This window comes from Hyperolius riggenbachi, chromosome 3 (assembly GCF_040937935.1).
Source record: "Hyperolius riggenbachi isolate aHypRig1 chromosome 3, aHypRig1.pri, whole genome shotgun sequence".
NCBI lineage: Eukaryota > Metazoa > Chordata > Amphibia > Anura > Hyperoliidae > Hyperolius > Hyperolius riggenbachi.
In genome coordinates this window covers 233,572,482-233,592,210 of record NC_090648.1, presented here as the reverse complement: position 1 = coordinate 233,592,210, position 19,729 = coordinate 233,572,482, and the positions used below count along the sequence as shown (strand labels likewise).

The 19,729-nt window shown below is 42.3% G+C and overlaps 2 protein-coding genes across 2 annotated transcripts in view; both read right to left on the bottom strand.

Annotated features, from left to right (window-relative positions):
* Positions 1–258: 258 nt before the first annotated feature.
* SMKR1 (small lysine rich protein 1) lies at positions 259–13,308 on the bottom strand. Its single transcript, XM_068272628.1, has 3 exons — positions 13,202–13,308; positions 10,390–10,447; positions 259–664 (listed from the first exon to the last, which is right to left on the bottom strand). Exons 2-3 carry the CDS (start codon positions 10,390–10,392, stop codon positions 419–421), a joined length of 249 nt encoding a protein of 82 aa, XP_068128729.1. The 5' UTR covers positions 10,393–10,447; positions 13,202–13,308; the 3' UTR covers positions 259–418.
* Positions 13,309–16,209: 2,901 nt separating this feature from the next.
* STRIP2 (striatin interacting protein 2) overlaps positions 16,210–19,729 on the bottom strand; it is a 91,509-nt gene continuing 87,989 nt past the window's right edge. The window contains exon 21 of the mRNA XM_068275961.1: positions 16,210–17,856. Coding sequence (XP_068132062.1) covers positions 17,606–17,856 — 251 coding nt within the window. The 3' untranslated portion in view covers positions 16,210–17,605. The remainder of the gene's footprint in view (positions 17,857–19,729) is intronic.

Below are 19,729 nucleotides of genomic sequence, written 5' to 3'. Positions count from 1 at the left end.
CGCGGTCAGTCTGCGCAAGAGAAGTGCGCCATCTACGTATCTCTTCAGCGGCCGCTGTTCAGAAAGCCAGTACCTATTATATTCAGTAAGGAGTCCTTGGGCTAGACTTCCTAACACTGCTACTGCCTACTGAGCGCGCCCTAGCTCAAACACTTTGAGTCCGCCAAGAGAAAAGCGCAATATACTGTAAATATTATTTCTATTCCTTTAATATTAAGACTGCAGAAAACTATCCAATATATAACATGTAAAATAAACTTGCATTGCCACAACTATTTATTAGTACAAATAAATCCAGAGGAATTGGGAAAGAGAGTATTCACAATGCTGACAAAGTAAGTGAGGTCACTTGACTCATTTTGTTGGCACTTATTTTAAAACTGTTACTACTTAATGGCTATCTCCATTTTTTTCCAAACTATTTCTTTTTCTTTCCTTTCTTTCCTTTCTTCCCTTTCTTTTTTGGTGCTCCTGACCAGTTAAAGCCTCGAAATTCCAAGCAGTCCACAGCATTGTGCGAGATGTAGTAAGCATTCAGCATTGCTGCTGGGCTGAGTATGTCCACTTCAGGCTTGGGCTCTTTACTCTTTTTCTTTGTTTTCTTCACCTTCTTTCCCTTTCCATTGGACTTGGCTGATCCCTTCGATTTGGCACTTTTAGTTGGCTAAAACACAGACACGTTTTGTGGTTAACACGGTAAACAGTACACCACAAACAAACAGACGTGAATATTTGGTAAAGATAAATGCAATGTGCTGTGTACCGTACTAGACTTCTTATGTAAGGACTGAGAGGACCATGTATGCTCATATCGTAGTAAGAGAACAGAGGCGCCAGCAGGATAAAAATTGCAGGGAGGCAGTGGTGGACTTACCTCCAGAAAGCAGACACGAAAGACTGTCTGAATGAATATAAACACATTTATTTAAAGGTACCCCAAGGATGCAACAGGTTTTGGAGCCACAGACCGCTTCATCAGGCAATAACGTGGGGGACAAACTGTGGACAAGAGACAACAAACATTGCTATAACGATTTCTGAAAGTCATTTCTTGCAGAATGTTTGCAGTATTTAGCTAAGAATAAAAACATTAAGTGCGGTAAAAATAGTGTGTTATAAAGTACCGATGTTAAAAGATAATGTAATAAAGTGTCAGATGCAATAAATATAATTGCAATGGGAGTATATACCTCTTTCCCTAAAAAATAAGACAGTGTCTTATATTAATTTTTGCTCTAAAAGATGTACTAGGGCTTATTTTCAGGGGATGTCTTATATTTCTATTAGGAAGTGTCTCTCAGCAGAACATTTCCTGTTCCTTTATACTGTGATGTTCATGGATTTGAAAGTATGCTACTGTACTGATCAGGCACCTGACCTGTCTTCCCTGCACACAGCTAATAACCTTGCTGTGTGCTGGGATGACAGGATCAGTGCCCGATTGGCACTGCACCACTGTGTCCCCACTTACTGGCTGCCTCTTCCTCCTCTTTAACTTCCGCTAGGGCTTATTTTTGGGGTAGGGCTTATATTTCAAGCATGCTTAAAATTCCAGCTAGGGCTTATTTTCAGGGTAGGTCTTATTTTCAGGGAAAGAGGGTAGTAATAATAAAAAATATCCCAATATCCCATCAATAGACACCTCACATGCGAATCCAATATGTATCTACAGTAGATGTGCAACTGTCGGATGCTTTTGATCGTCTCAAAAAGAATGAGATGTACTGGATCCAAATTTTAAAAACCCTCACCCCAGAGGGTATGAACGAAGTGCTTGAGAACATTCCCTAAACCATATATAGCCGCTTTTTCCTGTATCCCTGCTGCTCTCTTTTAGCCCTCCTATTGTTCTTCTAATAATAATCATTATAACTATAATGATCTTATCATACCTTTTATAGATTTAATGCCTACTATTTATTTTATATTTTTATGGTTTTAGTTATTACTAATACATACCCCATGGTTTATAGCAATGTTATAATATTATTTTATAGATTGTGTATCAGTATGCTGTGGATGTACACATGTTTGCAAGATTATTCTTCATTTTTCATGTCAACAACATATACAGATACACGTCTAGCAAAACACCATAAATTATATTGGATATGTATGTATTTTATGTTCTAATTTTTGCCCCAATGAATACACCATGTAATTGGTCAATTATTGCCCCGTTACAAATGTACAATGAATAATGCCTAACCTTATTTGACTGTACTACTGTCAGGGGCAAACCCAGGATTTTCAAAGGGGGATTCCTGGAAGGTCTCCCTCAGCCCTGCACAATACAGTACAATAATATGGTAGGACATCATGCTTGGTACACATAATGCAATTTACCGTCCGACTGCCTGACGGACAACGGGATCGATCAGGAGCAGTTTGGATAAGGATAATAATGAGGACAGCGGACATTGCTAATGAAGGGGAAAGTGAAGCATTCACACAGCAGGGCACAGGGCTGTACTCATACATGACACTGTTAAAGTTCCCCAGGGCTGCTCCATGCTCTGTACACACGCTGCTGCTACTACATCCAAAGTCAACTGTAGCAGGAAAAGAATGGGGCCATGCTGTGAGTTGCAGGATGCCTGCAGATATTCTGGTATCTCAACTTATGCCTGTCCCCAGACACTGCCAGACCTGGTCTGAGGGGGGATTCTGGGCAGCTGTAATTCCCCCCCCCCCCCCCCCCCCCCTGCGTTTGCCTAAGACTGTTATCATATATTGTCTCTGTTGCTTTTCAGTTTGTACATTACAGATAGATGCTATATTTCGTTTCACCACTTAAGGGGAGCAGATTACTACTGCCCTTTCTGGTATACGTTATTCATATAATCAGCCACACACTCATGTTTTTATATTAATATTATGTTTCTAATTGCCCCAATATTACACCAGCCGCTCTCCTACTTTAACACTACGTGCTGGTTGCGGTTTGCGGCGCAAATGCTTAGTAGGCCCTCTTGCCCACCATCAACATGGCCACCTTAGCGCCGGCAGTCCCTCCTGCACATGCGCGCTTTCGTCTCCTCCTTCCCCCTCACTCGAGCAACCATAGCAATTCTTACAGCGCCTGCCCTGTATTCCCTCACGTGCACTGTTTTCGGCGAATGCGCCCTATCTACACCCACGTAGTGCGCCGTTATTGGCGCACCGACCATGTATCCACGCTTGTCAGCAGCCAATTGGCTGCAGGATAAGCAACCACGGCACCAGGCCCCACCCACTCACTCCCGCCCGTCCTCTCCCGACTGGCTAACTGGCCACTGGCATTATATTTAAAGCACCAAGCAACCTCATATCATTACAGAGGCGCTACATGTGCTATAGGCAAATTTCTAGTAAGATTTATATTTATTATTTGCCCACATTTTCCATGCATACTCATTTTTGCTTCTCTTCTCTACTGCACCTTAACAAACATTCGATGTACCGTCCACTATTGCACCTTATCATGGATCCCTGCACCTATTCCACTATTGCACCTTATTATGTATTCCTGATACCGCTTTTTCCTATACATCCTCCAGCCATTTTTACATATAATGGGACCCTCACCCCCAAATGACATTATGCTATCATTGATCATCACACTTAGAAAAAGCGGCTATATATGGTTTAGGGAATTTTCTCAAGCACTTCGTTCATACCCACTGGGGTGAGGGTTTTTAAAATTTGGATCCAGTACATCTCATTCTTTTTGAGACGATCAAAAGCATCCGACAGTTGCACATCTACTGTAGATACATATTGGATTCGCATGTGAGGTTTCTATTGATGGGATATTGGGATATTTGTATTATTACTATATACTCCCATTGCAATTATATTTATTGCATCTGACACTTTATAATGTTATCTTTTGACATCGGTACTTTATAACACGCTATTTTAACCGCACGTAATGTTTTTATTCTTAGCTAAATACTGCATACATTCTGCAAGAAATTACTTTCAGAAATTGTTATAGCAATGTTTGTTGTCTCTTGTTCACAGTTTGTCCCCCACTTTATTGCCTGATGAAGCGGGCTGTGCCTGCAAAACGCGTTGCATCCTTGGGGTACCTTTAAATAAATGTGTTTATATTCATTCAGACAGTCTTTCATGTCTGCTTTCCGAAGGTAAGTCCACCACTGCCTCCCTGCAATTTTTAGAATTTTTATCCTGCTGGCGCCTCTGTTCTCTTACTACGATACTGTGTCCACCCCTGGTGGAGGGGTGACCTACCCCATTCTTTCCGATCTACAGAGAGCGACATCTTAATACTCACCTGCATATACAATGGTTGCCTATGTGGTAACCCATGTTTGTGACTATCTACATCACACAATTTAACTTTTTCATTTGTTTTTAACATACTACACTATATTGGGCTCTCGGTTTCTTCATTTTTATGTATGCTCATATTCATGTACTTCCTGCCTACATGTTTTTTAAGAATGGCATTGAAAATACCAATATTTTATTTCATGGACAGTATTACAAGCCAAGCATCCTAATGGTGTGTACAAATGTGCAATTTTGATTGGCTAATCACTGGCCAATCTTACCACCTACATGTAGTATGAGAGCTTACCTACACAATCTATTCTTAGTATTTAAAATCTGTTGACCCTCACGTTACATGTAGTGGTAAAATTGGTTAATCATTGGCCAATCAAAATTGTAAGTGTGAGTTAGTGTGTACAGACTTGTATTTCTGGTTTGATACATGCTTTTATCACCAGAAATGTTACTGTATGCGTGGTTGCTTTCCCCACTGTAAAACATTATGCCTTTAATAAAATGCAGCGAGTTAGGGCTTGTTTCCATGTAATGCAGAGCCGTGTCACTACCAGGGAGGTGGAGCTTTATTTATTATACTGATTGGGATCACAGGCACAATTGCCCTGAAATGCAGGCAACCATGCGCTGCGATTCAAAAGTGAATCGCAGTGCATGAATGGAAACAGCAGACAGTGTAGTCTATGCACTGTCTGCTGTCCATGCGATTGCGTTTGCACAAGCGCGGCTCAAAGCGCGCTATGTGGAAACGAGCCCTTACAGAGGAGAGCACCCTGTGAGGATGAAGAAAGAAACACATGGACTAATGGACGAGCCAGCTATGCTGCCAAAAACTTTGCAGGGGCTCTGGGGACCACTATAAAATTGGAGGCGTACCTGATGTCAGTACCCGGCAACCGGCTCAGGGACCCTGGTGGTTGTGGAGGAATTTGAAAGCAATAAAGGGCCCCTAAAGCTGCTTGGTAGGATGTAAAGAGAGTTCAAGAGGTTGACATTTGTATAGCACTTTCTCTGCATTGCCTTACCAATACTCTTTGCAGTAACTTATTTTTCCTCATGTCATAGAAGGTCATTCCTTCATGTATTTTTTTAAATGATGACACCTCCTGTTGGCAGTAAACCTTCAGTGAAGCTGAAGGCAGAGCATTGCCAGCATCAGCTGAAAAGTGCTGTAGAAAGCCATCCTCTGCAGGGGTTCTGTTGATCCCGGTAACAGTGGTAGACATGTGCTTCTCCTGACTGAGGAGTCTTTGTGACCACAGGTCTTTACCAGAGCACCCTGCAAGGGATAATGGGCAACCATCCCTAGTGTGTGGGAATGACTTTGCTGCCTGGTGGCCAGCAGTTAGCAACCCCAGTGATTGCCCCACTGGTGATGGAAAGAATAGGAGAGGTGAACACTGCAGTGTAGGGTAGGCAGGGGTGGTTAACTAACAGGACTGACGTGTGGTTAAAGTTTGTCTCTAAACCATTATTATAAGAAAGGAAACTACAGAAACTTACCTAAGGAGAGGTAAGGCTCTGGGCCCTATAGAGCCTTCCCATTCTCCTCACAGTGTCCTCATTCCCTCGCAGGCTCCTTAGTTTGAATCTCCTGCCGCGGGGAAACTTTGGAAGCACTCGGGCTACTGAAGACCAGCAGCTCTGTACTGCAAGTGCGCTAGAGAGGGCATTCACGCATGCGTAGTACGGAGCGGACCGTCTTTAGAAGCCCAATTGCTTCCAAAGACTCCCGAAGCCCACCCAACGCGAAAGAGAGCAGTCTACGACCCATGGGGGAACCTGCGGGGGAACAAGGGGACCGTGAGGAGTGGGGGAAGGTTCTATAGGACCCAGAGCCTTCCGTCTACTTAGGTAAGTATCTGTTTTTATGCTTCAGACTCCCTTTAAAGGATACGTCTGAGCAAAAACAAAACTCCACAAGATCTACTTACCTGTGGCTTCCTCCAGCCCCTGGCAGCCTATCTGACCATTTGCCGCATCTTCGGTGTCCCCAGATCCCCTCCGTTGCTGATATCCACTGCGCATGTGCGAGTGAGCAGCCACGCCACTCAGGATCGCGCACACGTGGCCTGAAGCATTCTGCGCAGGTGCCGAAGTACTGCGCTGGCACAGAACGCTCCAGGCGAGGTCGGCATCTGCAACGGAGGGGATCTGGGAACACCGGAGCTGTGGCGAGGGACAGATAGGCTGCCAGGGGTTGGAGGAAGCCCCAGGTAAGTAGACCTTGTTTTTTGTTTGTTTGTTTTTTGCTCGGATGTATCCTTTAAAAAGTTACATACAGACAAGACTGGTGTTCTGGCAAAGCTGGATTACTGACTGAAGAGACAGGGAGGACTGATGGGACAAACTGGCTAAACTGAGAGGATCAACTGGCAAGTTGGACTAGCAGACTGCCAAACTGACTGCCAGCTGTAGATAAGAGCAAACAGCACTGGATGCTGTTTGCCCAGGGTTTTAATAACCCTGGCCTTTGCATTAGTACTGTTGCTCCACCCCCACCATGCACAAAAGTTGGCTGGCAAGCCGCACTCACACTCCCTAGGAGTGGACCCGGCTGGGAAGCGAGTGGATGGCATCCATTGCATCTCATAAAAGCTCTGACAGCGGCGACTCGCAAAATAGCTGGCGAGGGGATTAACCATAAGTACGATATCACTAAAGTGGCCTGAAAGCCCCACGTAACTGCCTGGAATATAACTTTTAACTCTCTAGGGACTTGATTCACAAAGCGGTGCTAACTGTTAGCACGCCTGTGAAAACCCCCTTAGCACGTCTAAACAAGCTTTTCGCGCGCAAAACTTTATGCAGGTAAAACTTTACGCGCGCACTGCACAAAGCGCAGGGCGCTCCGCGCGAACTGCCCATTAAAGCCTATGGGACTTAGTGCGCACATAGGACTTTGCGCGCGTAAAACTTTGCGCGTGGTACTTAGCACGCGATCTGATTGAGAAAACCGGTGCTAACCTACTTAGCACCCTGGTTAGCGTGCCTAAAGACTTTAGACGTGCTAAGTAGGTTAGCACCGCATAGTGAATCAAGCCCTATGTATGAGCTGTGTAGTGTACTTATCACTCGCTATAAATGATTTCTAAACGTCCTGTACTTTCACAGTTCAGTGCACAGGAGCTTAATCTGAATAATATATCTCTTGTTATTTGCTGTAAACCATGTGATAACCACTTGAAAAACCGAACAACCACTTGATGTGGCTTTTCGTGTCTATTCAAAGACCTTCTGTTTAAATGTTGCCTAAAAGCAGCTGGCCTAATTCTTAGCTTTAGAAACAATGGTGTTGAACTATTAACATTTCAAAAGAATGCAAGTTACCAGAAGAAAGCTGTTATAAATGGCCACATGCAGGTAAGCATATCTATTGTTTTTAGAATTTGCTGTAAATTAAATATATATATATATTTTTTTTAATCATATGTGGCCACCTTTACCGGGATACTTTCAATCCCTTGTTTGGGCCCCTCTGGTTGGTCTTCCTCAGCTCACCTCCAGTGTCTTCTGAATCCAGCATTTCAAATGTTGCAGTTCCTCCTTTCTATAGAATACAACTTTTAGGAGTCAGCCTGTGCCATCTGCTGACTGATATTGGAACTGCATGCAGAACTATCAAGTAGCCTGAATAATGATTTCCAAACTGCTACTCTATAGGATTTTATGCATTTGCCTAGTTTCTGCTAGCTTTTTTTTACCTTTAACCACTAAAGGTATCTATAGTTTGTGAACTCAAACAGCATCTGATCTGTTCATACCCATGAATATTTCCAAGTCAGCCCATCCTCTGATACTTGTCTTATCTCTATGTATTCCCCATGTATGTATCTCCACAGCTATAAAATGGATATATTACAGTTTTGTCTCTAGTTCGATATAAAGTCAACCACAGCTAGACTCCATAGGGGGTCCACCTCTCCAACCCCTGTGCTGAGTGGTAGTAAGCACCCGGCCTCTGAAACTGGATGATATCTTGATTTTCTTTCTATCCCAGAGATCATCTCTCACCACTAGCCATAAATAAGAGGAATGGAAGACAACCTTAACATGACTGTCATGATGAGTATTGGACATGCTGTTTGGCCTTTGTAATACCCAAGTCATCTTCCAGAACTTGATTTAATAATCATCCTTTCTCTTATTCCTCTGCAGTCCTTACAGGAACTTTTTTATTTTCTCTCTACAGAATAAATGTCTACAGGAATAGTGCAATGTATGCTGAGACAAGGCCTACTGAACCTGTTTCAGCTTACAAACTTCAGCCAGAAGTGTGATAATGCATCAGCGAAAGCAGTTTCTTCATTCACTGCCATGCAATGCCGCAGAAATTCAATACTAACTCATCGCTCAGCTGAAAGAATATGTCATGGTGGATCAGGTTTTCAGATGAGGAAGATTTTTTTGCATAAGGTTAGCTGACATTGGCCACTTCAACTGTTTTGATCTTTTGACGTGGATGACCGTGCATCTGATCCTGTTCACACGTGACCTAACCTGAATCCTGTTTAGGGATGATCAATGAGATGCAAATTCTTCTGAAATCATGCACATTTTTATGCAAATGTATGCAGTTTGAAAATGGACCAATCAATTTAAACCCAGGTTTTGTTTGGTCCATTTTTCAAGCTGCATATATTTGCATAAAAATGTGCATACATTTGCATCAACTCGGAAGAATTTGCATATCTTTGATCATCCCTAATGCAACACAGTTTAGCTAAATTCCCATATTCTGGGTTCATGCTTCTAAACTGGCAGAGCACTAATAGCAACAACAAGGAATTTATCTTCAAGTCCTTCTGGAGGGCCTCTACAGATCAAGATATCCTGGTCTTTGTTTCAGCCAGCCCAATATACACCCAAAGTAAACTTCTTGGCACCTTGCAACTCCTGATCACTGGTTCTACATAATTTAAGGGAATCTAAAACAAGAGAGATATAGAGGTTGACATATTTATTTCCTTGTAAACAATGCCTATTGCCTGGCTGCCCTGCTGATCCTCTGCCTTTAATAATTTTAGCCATAGACCCTGAACAAGCATGCAGTTCAGGTGCTCTGACTAAAGTCTGACTGGATTAGCTGCATGCTTGTTTTAGGTGTGTGATTCAGACACTACTGCAGCCAAATAAATCAGCAGGATAGTCAGGCACCTGATATTGCTTAAAAGGAAATACATATTGAAGCCTTGCTTTAGGTTCCCTTTGCATCAATGAAGTATCCCTTGCCCAAGGAAACACTATGATTTATATGTTTCGCTTCATAAAATAGCACACTTAATTGTAATAAGAGAGGTTGCCACCTTCTCTTTGTCTTTCTAAGGTACTATTTAAAGAGGTTTTTCATTTATATGAGTTGACAGCTAGTAATGGTTTAATGAGATACTAATAATTCTGAGTTGATGCTGAATTATGCAGATTTTTAATGCACATTTATATAGCTTGAAAAATGGAAACATCAATTAAAGGGAACCTGTACTGAGTAAAATTATTTAAAATAAACACATGAGGTAACATTACATAGTTACCTTGCCCTCAGTTCCTCTCAGGAGCTCCCCATTCTCTTTTGACAATGATCTCTTCCAGTTCTGACAACATTTTGTCAGAACTGAAATATATCAGTTGCTGTCAGTTATTTATCAGTTGCTGACAGTTTTATAGCTGAGAGGACAACTGCTGTGCCAAGTAATGTCTATGTTTCTCTATGGCTCAAGTGGGCGATGTTACAGTTTAACAGTGTGCTGACCAGAAAGCTGTTATGGGGTAATGGCCATTTTCAAAATGGAGGACGGAGAATTCCCTTGATCACAGTGGACAAACAAGAAGCGGGAAAGGAGAAAGAGATTGATGAGTAGACTACATGGAAGGTAAGTATGACTTGTGTATGCTTATTTTGACTTTTAATTTTCAGTTCAGGTTTTCTTTAAAGATGAGGTCCATTTTCAAGCTGAATAGAATTGCATTGAACTCAGAATTCTTTGCATTTCAGTGACCATCAGTGATCTTTGTCAAGAAGTGGACCTGTGGGGCAAGTTTGAGCAACTTTATATGGTAAAGCTAGGCACCCCACAGCACTCTGAGTTGTTACTTTACCATCCTTAGTAGACTGAAGGCTCTCTGAAAGTATTTTATGTTTCCATAGTGTCTCTTTCTGCAAAAACACAAAACAAAAACATATTGCAATGATAGAAAATAGTACATGGGAAAGGAGGGGGTGCAGGTATACAGTGTTAACAAGTCAACTGGTTAAATGGAAGACATGCACACATTATTCTTCCATGTGTTGTGTGTGTGTGTGTGTGTGTGTGTGTGTGTGTGTGTGTGTGTGTGTGTGTGTGTGTGTGTGTGTGTGTGTGTGTGTGTGTGTGTGTGTGTGTGTGTGTGTGTGTGTGTGTGTGTGTGTGTGTGTGTGTGTGTGTGTGTGTGTGTGTGTGTGTGTGTACGTGTGTGTGTGTAATTTTGATGGCCATGACTTCAGGCACACTGCCACGTTGTTCACTGTGCATTGCTAGCTCTTATTAAAACATTATGTAACAAGTATGTATAAAATCTGTTGGACTGGAACATATCATCACTATGGTTAGTATTTACAATAATGGTAAACATGACAGACAGACATACATGACTATTGTGAATCAGGATGCTACCATGTATTGGCTAACTTGCAGTGCTTTGGGGTGACATGCAATGCCCTGAATACAGCTGCCACATCATAGCCATACAGCAAGTGCCAGTTGTTAATGGAATGACACCTGGGCCTAAAGTGGTTGAGGATGATCCACTTACAAAAAACAAACTACAAAATCTTTTTCAGGTACTGGTCAACCAATACTTTGTGTTTTATTCCCCTTACTATAGTATTGGCAATTTTCCATACCACTTATGCTGGGGTTACGCTTTGTTGAATGTCTTAAAATGTAGGTGTGAAAGACTACCAGTGCTAGGCTATGGTTTGTTTAAGCAGCTAAGCAGCACTATAAGCACAATCCTCACATAATACATTATCATCACATCATACAGACCACCACTGTGAGAGAGAGCTGTAAGCACAGGTAAAGGCTGCATTCACAGTGGAACGTAGCGTTGTAATGTGACGTTTAAGTCACAACGCAGCATTACAACGCAAAGCAAAAAAAAAAGTTGGTAACGCACATTAATGCTGCGTTACTGTTGCCTACAGTGGGTACAGTAAAGCATACAGGCAATGAAAACTATGCTTTTCTGTACCTGGTAACATGTACGTTTAGAGGTAATACACTGCAAGCAGTGAGTTACTATAACGCTACACGCCACAATGCGACGCTAACGTCGCACTGTGAACGTCTCATAGGATTAGCATTGCAGTGCGGTAAGCTGCATTATAAGAGTTTATAATGCAGCTCCACAACGTCCCACTGTGAATGCAGCCAAAGGAATGGTTTGTGATTACCATTATTCAAAGCATGTATAGAGGTGATTATTACAACTACAGCACTAATAAAGAGCTAATGCAGTGACTGGAAGTGGGCCTCATGTGGGCCCTGGTGCGGTTGTAAACCTATTCCACAAGCCCTTTCTGAATTAGGGCCAGAGGGACCCACCACTGGAGCGGTGAGCTCGAGGGGGAAGGGAGAAGCTTCTGCTTCTGGATTATCCAGACTTCTCTCTGCTAAGTTATCTATCTTATGGTGGCCACTAATGATCCAATCTTTTTCATCCAATCTTACCATTTCTATGTAATATAAGGTAACTGCCTGAAGTATCCATTCAGTATATTCACTCAATTTACCCTTGTACTACATAGATCTGGTAAGATTGGATGAAAAAGGTTGGATCATTAGTGGCCACCATTAGTCCCTTTTTAAAGTGTACCAGAGGCGTATGAGAGGAATCGGTGCGGGAGACTTGGGCGCAGGATACAGCCGGTATATGACTGATCCTGCTGCTGCACAAGTTCCTGGCCATATTAAATACTTTCCCCCCTCCAGGCCGCCTTGGATGGTGGGGAATGAAATAATTTGGCTTCCAGCAACTGCTGGAAGCCGAATTATTGTATTATAAAAGTAACTTCAGCTCCGTCTTCTGACGGCGACAAAGTTACTCCCTGTGTGCTGTTATAGCCGTTCGTCCTATTACGGTCTATGGTGACGCCGGCTGCGCCCAAGTCTCCAGAGCTGGATTCACCGTGTTCGTACAGATTGCGGGCACAGATCGTGGGCACAGATCGCTCCCACGCCACCGTCCTCCGCAGCCTGCAGCTCCGGTATTGGGTCCCATGACCTCTCCCCCCCCCCCCCCCCCCTCCTCTCTCCCTCCCTTTCAATTTCAGTACTGCTATAAAGAAAAATTAGCTTTAATATAATGTAAACAAAGGCCCATACAAAATAGATGATTACAAAGCAGTATCACGTGCCATTAGTTTAGTGATGTGTGCATCTATGCCTGGGTCATATGACAAAGTAATTTTGTGATGGGCAATTGTACTGTCATGTATGGGCACATACCAGATCTCAGATAGAAGCTTTTGTAGAGGCCCAGAGAATAATGATTTCGAGGTCTACAGTAACATTGTGAGCAACACTGCTGTTTATTGTCCTTTGAAAAATGTTTCTCACATTTCACAAAAATCATTTTTTCATGAAAAATTGCTAGGATTCACAAAGATGGCACAGAGTGAAATCCAGCGATGTGTATTGGCAGCCTGCGATCCTGCATCTTTAGAAGGCACAAGTGACGAATAAAGTGACATATGTAATGATAACGTGTGGACATTCATTATAAAGCTAACTGAAAGGCTCACAGCTTCGAGTCACTACAGAAATGACCAGCTGCAGTTTTGTTACCAAATCTCGAGTTGATACGAAATGTCACCGCAGACTGGGCGCATACACCCGTCTATCATCACACTATAGAGAGCTGAGCTCACCAGGCGGCGCTCTGGTATCCCCAGGGCTCGGTATCTCCGGTGCTTCTCTTCCCCGTGGCGCTGTATTCCGAGTTGCCGTGGATACAGAGGTGAGCGTAGCAGCGGTTGCTGTGGTGACGAGGATGCACCGCCTACTTGACGTAACGCTATTACCATAGGGCCGCCGCACTACAGACCACAAAGTGAGGAGGAAGGGCGGAGAGACTTTCCTATGATGGAATTCGTTAGGCATTTTATTGTATGCGTCTGAGTCTCTGACAGGTTCCAGAACAGGAAGCATGCTGCCCAAGTATCTGTACTGCTTTGTATGTGCAGTCAGACCTGTCACATCATCACATGTCATGTGGTTGTTGTCAGCAGACCTTTGGGTATAGCAACTGAGAGCATAGGCAGGTGATGGCTCTGATATCTTCTGCAGATTTTACAGAGTACGTATCCATGTCACTGTCTCCTTCAGATGAACTCAAAATCTTAATTCCTACCATAATCATATGTCCACCAGAGAGTCCTAGATAAAATACACCTCCCCCTTATATATCCCTCCAGATAGCAGCTCTTGGTGGCCTCCTCACGAACATGGAAATAAGGTGCACAAAAAAAGGGGGCTGGAGTTTGCTGCTAGAAGAAGATTGGTAATATTGCCAATACTCTGCTACTTAATTACGCTAGTAAAATAAGGGTGATCTTTACCAGTATTTTACTATGACCTACCCTAGCCCTCTCGCAGTGGCGTTGCAATAGGGGTTGCAGAGGTTGCGACAGCACCGGGGCCCTCCTTCATCCATCTTAGTAGCTTTCTATTAGGGTCCACTTAAAGATGGTGTACCGTTCCGCCGATAAACGGCAGAACGATGCGCCATTAAAAAATGCAGGGGGGCTAGTGTTAGGCAGCAGGGGTGGGGGGGGGGGGGGAAGAGCGGGACACTGGTAATAAGGCAGCGGTGTGGAGGGAGTAGAATTAGGTGGAGGGAGAATGTGTACATATGTATACATTACCTTGTCCCAGTCAGCGATAGTCATCGCTCCTTCACCTCCTAGTTTGCAGGAGCCCTGCAGCCAGCCAATCACCGTGCGGGGGACTGAAGCCACATGGTGACTGGCTGAATGCAGGACTACAGCACACTAACTGAAGAAGTGAAGGAGCAATCGCCGGCCGGGACAAGGTAATGTATGCCTATGCACACATCCTCCCTCCACCTCGCTGCTTAAAGGGAACTAGAGACGAAATAAAGAAAAGATTTTATACAGACCTGGGGCTTCCTCCAGCCCCATACGCATGGATCGCTCCCACGCCACCGTCCTCCTCTGCCTGCAACTATGAGAACCGGCTCCCTGTTCTTCCTCCAAAACATTGTATAATCCGGTGCACAGGTCTTAAACAATTAGTTCACCCGACTGGGGAAGGCAGGTCACCAAAACCTGAATATAAGTCCAAAAACAAGTCACTCAAAGAACTGTAAATGTACAAAGTTTTATTGGATCAATTGCACCACTTCCAAGCACCAACTGAATCCCCCAACCCAAAAACTTCCCCCCATAAAAAACTGCGTAAGCTGTCTTGATAGGAGCGCTCCTGAACACACACATGACCAGTTGTACCACACACAATCAAGATCGGCCGATCTCTTCAAACTGAACTCATGTGGAAACTGTAAAACTGCATCTGATTGTCCAACAATCCGGGCCTGCTAATATGACTTCTCGATACCTCTATTTTCAGCGGGTCAAAGAGAGCAAAATGTACAACCAAAAAAACAAAAAAGGAAGGGAGATGCAAATGTTTAAGATAAACAAAAACCCACTAGTGAGTAAATTCATAGAAACAGCATAATAGTGGGGTTTCAGTTATTACTATAGACCACCAAGACCCCTTTCACACATGATGCATTCCGTTGTGTTACAACTTTTCTGCAATTGCACAACAACGGTTCTAAAAGGTCACACCATATGGTACCTCTGTGGTGCAGCTGTACAGTGTGGTATTCTTTAAAATAAAAGTATGTCTCACTTTGAGGTTAAACATGCACAACGCACTGCAGCTCTTGCGTCGTCAGGATGGGACTCCCTGTGCTGCGATCAATGTGACAGCCCCATAGGACTATCACTGCTTCTGTGATGGGATGTAGCATTTTTGTGCAGTGTGACAGAACATGTTATTTGAAAGGGCCCTACATTTTAAGCTAAATCTTCACAAATTTTTTTTTAGAGCAAACCTGAACTGAAGATAAACCTATGAGATAATTCTGTTTTACTAATGGTAGATACTGTAGAATATAACAGTAGTAACACAGAACTTGGTCTCTTTTATTTTCAGTTGAAGATCTGATTATTAAAACTGAATTCTTAGCAGCCATGACAGCCTGATGCAAAATTTTTGTTAAAAGTTTTATACATACCTTCCTCCAGCTCCATGTGCACGGAGCGCTCCCACACAGCCGTCCTCAGCCTTCTATATCGTCGGTACTGGGTCCTGTAACTTCGGCCAGTCTGCACAAGAGAAGTGCGCCCTCTACGTATCTTTTCAAGCAGCCGCCGGAGAGATATGTAGAGAGCGTACACCTCTCTTGTGCAGACTGGCTGCGACTGGCCGAAGTGATGGGACCCGGGACTGAGGATGGCCGCGTGGGAGCGATCCGTACGCATGGGGCTGGAGGAAGTTCCAGGTATGTATAAAACTTTTATTTTATATAATCTCTGGTACACTTTAAAGTTTCTTTAGCCTCATAGTATTGTAGCCTGCTAACTATGTCCTTGGGCCTGCCCGCCTGTGTGTGTGTCGCTTGCCCAAAGCTTTGTGTGCCCTGTCCATTCTCCAGAGTTCCACCTGGGAATCTGGGGCAATCTCTTTAAATAAATCCAATAAATAAGCATGGAATTGGTTATTCCTAATGTTCATAGACGTCCTTAATGCAAATAATTTTTTTATACAAATAACAGTCTTTAGAAATGTAACAAATTTATTTCAAACATATTTTGAGAAAAATATAGGTTTGCATGTGTATTGATGAAAATTAAAAATGTATTTTTACATATTATGTTTGCTGTATTAGCTGTAAAAAGACAAGTATTTCTAACAAAAGAATCACCAACAGTACAATTATGAAAAATAAATATTAATGAAATTATTACAGTCCACAGAGATGTTCAAAAAGAATCTTAAAAACAGTATAATGCAGCATGTGTTGATTAATAAGCCTGAATGGTTTACTTGCAATGACATGGAGCAATAGAGACTTTAAAAAAAAAAAATGTGATGCATTTTTATGAAGGATCTCACAAATTATACTTTTAGGCCCTTTTCACAGTGCTCAGTTGCGTTGCAGAATAATTCTTCATGTCAGCTCACTGCCCATACAATTCTTTGGGGCTGTTCACAGTAAATGATCACGGTATTCTAACTCACTGCATACAGGCTTCGTATTAAACTCTAGGTCCACTCTCCATTGCAGTTCACACTCATAACACATGCACTATGCAACTGACCACTGTGAATCTAGCCTAAGTGTTTGTAAACCAGGCCTAATGTACGACCCGGTGACACTAATCGTAGAGTTAACTTTTGCACTCATTGCAGAACCTACACAAGATGAAACATTTTCTGCTGTGCAGCCATTTGTGGATTAATCGTTCTATCTACTACAATATTTGTCCAATTTTCAAGGTTTTAAATTTAAAAATGGGACCACAGTTACAGATATAGCTTTAACGAGGCAGTATATGGTCCCACATATTTGCAGACAGTCATTTTTTTTTGCAGACTTGGTAAGACTGAGCTGGCGTACTTTTCTGTTTATGCTTGCCCATTATGCTCCACTAATATAAGCAGTAGACCTGAGCAATTGCCATTTATTTCTAAGCTTTGCAGCGGTAGCTCTCCAGTAACTCTTTATACATAGTACGTGACTATGCACTGTACCCAGAGGGATGTGATTGGCAGCATCCAGTAGTCTTCTGCACTATATATCTCAGTGTGGATATTTTCCATTTTTTTTAATACACCCACATGGACATTAGCAAATATGATCTCTCTTTGCAAGATCATCTCTGTAACATTAAGCACTTTCAAGAACATACTGGTAATTCTGAGAGACACAACAAAATGAAGCATGAACTTTGGGAGACTAACAGGATTGTATGACATCCATCAGTCCTTTGCCATTTATTATTACAGGAGACTGCTGATAAGTAGTAATCACTCTTCTTTAGTGTATATGATACTTTAGACAACCGTTATAATTTCCACACACTCTTTATGATCTTTTCTGCAAACCAAGCATCTATTGGAAAATAATTCCCTTCCAACACGAGAAGCCATCAGATATGCCTGTAAGTTACCAGCATATCATGATGCAATACAGCATCATACTGAATATGGTCTTGTCAGTAAATGGCGGATATTGGCAGTCAGGAATACTGGAGCAGTTCTTCCCATTGGATTGGCTTGGAGAACACCTCTCTCTCCAGCCACAGCTCATAGGTGTAATGGAAATCTTCTGGGAGCTCGATTCTTTGGCTCATTACACTCTGCAGGCAGTTATCTACAGGGGCAAACTCCCAGTTTGGGTTCTTCTCATATCTCCTGTTGTTGAAGCTCTCAATGTTTCCTCGTAAGGTACACTCCTCTGCCTGGAAGTCCCATGGTCTTGCATCGATATCTAAATAAATAAAATAACTATTTTAATCTGCATTAAGCAGCATTTAACAAATTATTCCATAAACCTTTCCTCACATTTAAACATTCATTCTTGGACATTAATCTGTTGGGTAGCCTTGCCATTAGGGGGCAGTGTGAGACAATAACAGAGGACTTCCGCTTTCAGTTTTTATATTTTCTGCTAGCAGAAAAACATCAAAGCATTCTAAAAATGCACAGCACAGTGAGTTCTGCAGACTGAGGTAAAAAGCAGTCCACTTGTCTTAAACAAGATCATTACTTTGAAGCTGTTAATGGGTTAAAAAGAAATAAAAATGACACTTTCCGTATCTCTCTCATTTCAGGTGACCTTTAACTTTTACATCGCCAATTCTATTAGTGGCTTGCCAGTGCTCTTTGATTTGCTGTGGCCAATAGCAAATCAGCTATAAATTCATAGCTACAGCAAAATTATCACGGAGCCCCCGCACATGTAGTTTCCAGTCATCTCTTTAACCTCCCCCCAGCCTGCAAGTAGTTGCTTTAAACCCCCACCAGGGACTTAGGCCCAAATGCAATTCACTTTTTCACCTGAGTTTTCTCCCAGGTGATATTTTTAACCACTTGAGGACCTAGGGCTTTCTACCCCTTAAGGACCGGCCACTTTTTTTCCATTCAGACCACTGCAGCTTTCACGGTTTATTGCTCGCTCATACAACCTACCACCTAAATGAATTTTGGCTCCTTTTCTTGTCACTAATAAAGCTTTCTTTTAGTGCTATTTGATTGCTCCTGCGATTTTTACTTTTTATTATATTCATCAAAAAAGACATGAATTTTGGCAAAAAAATGATTTTTTTAACTTTCTGTGCTGACATTTTTCAAATAAAGTAAAATTTCTGTATACATGCAGCGCGAAAAATGTGGACAAACATGTTTTTGATTAAAAAAAACCCATTCAGTGTATATTTATTGGTTTGGGTAAAAGTTATAGCGTTTACAAACTATGGTGCAAAAAGTGAATTTTCTCATTTTCAAGCATCTATGACTTTTCTGACCCCCTGTCATGTTTCATGAGGGGCTAGAATTCCAGGATAGTATAAATATCCCCCAAATTACCCCATTTTGGAAAGAAGACATCCCAAAGTATTCACTGAGAGGCATAGTGAGTTCATAGAAGATATTATTTTTTGTCACAAGTAAGCGGAAAATGACACTTTGTGAGAAAAAAAAAAAAGAAAAAAAGTTTCCATTTCTTCTAACTTGCGACAAAAAAAAAATGAAATCTGCCACGGACTCACCATGCCCCTCTCTGAATACCTTGAAGGGTCTACTTTCCAAAATGGGGTCATTTGTGGGGTGTGTTTACTGTTCTGACATTTTGGGGGGTGCTAAATTGTAAGCACCCCTGTAAAGCCTAAAGGGGCTCATTGGACTTTGGACCCCTTAGCACAGTTAGGCTGCAAAAAAGTGCCACACATGTGGTATTGCCGTACTCAGGAGAAGTAGTATAATGTGTTTTGGGGTGTATTTTTACACATACCCATGCTGGGTGGGAGAAATATCTCTGTAAATGACAATTTGTTAATTTTTTTTACACACAATTGTCCATTTACAGAGATCTTTCTCCCACTCAGCATGAGTATGTGTAAAAATACACCACAAAACACATTATACTACTTCTCCTGAGTACGGCAATACCACATGTGTGGCACTTTTTTGCACCCTAACTGCGCTAAAGGGCCCAAAGTCCAATGAGTACCTTTAGGATTTCACAGGTCATTTTGAGAAATTTCGTTTCAAGACTACTCCTCACGGTTTAGGGCCCCTAAAATGCCAGGGCAGTATAGGAACCCCACAAATGACCCCATTTTAGAAAGAAGACACCCCAAGGT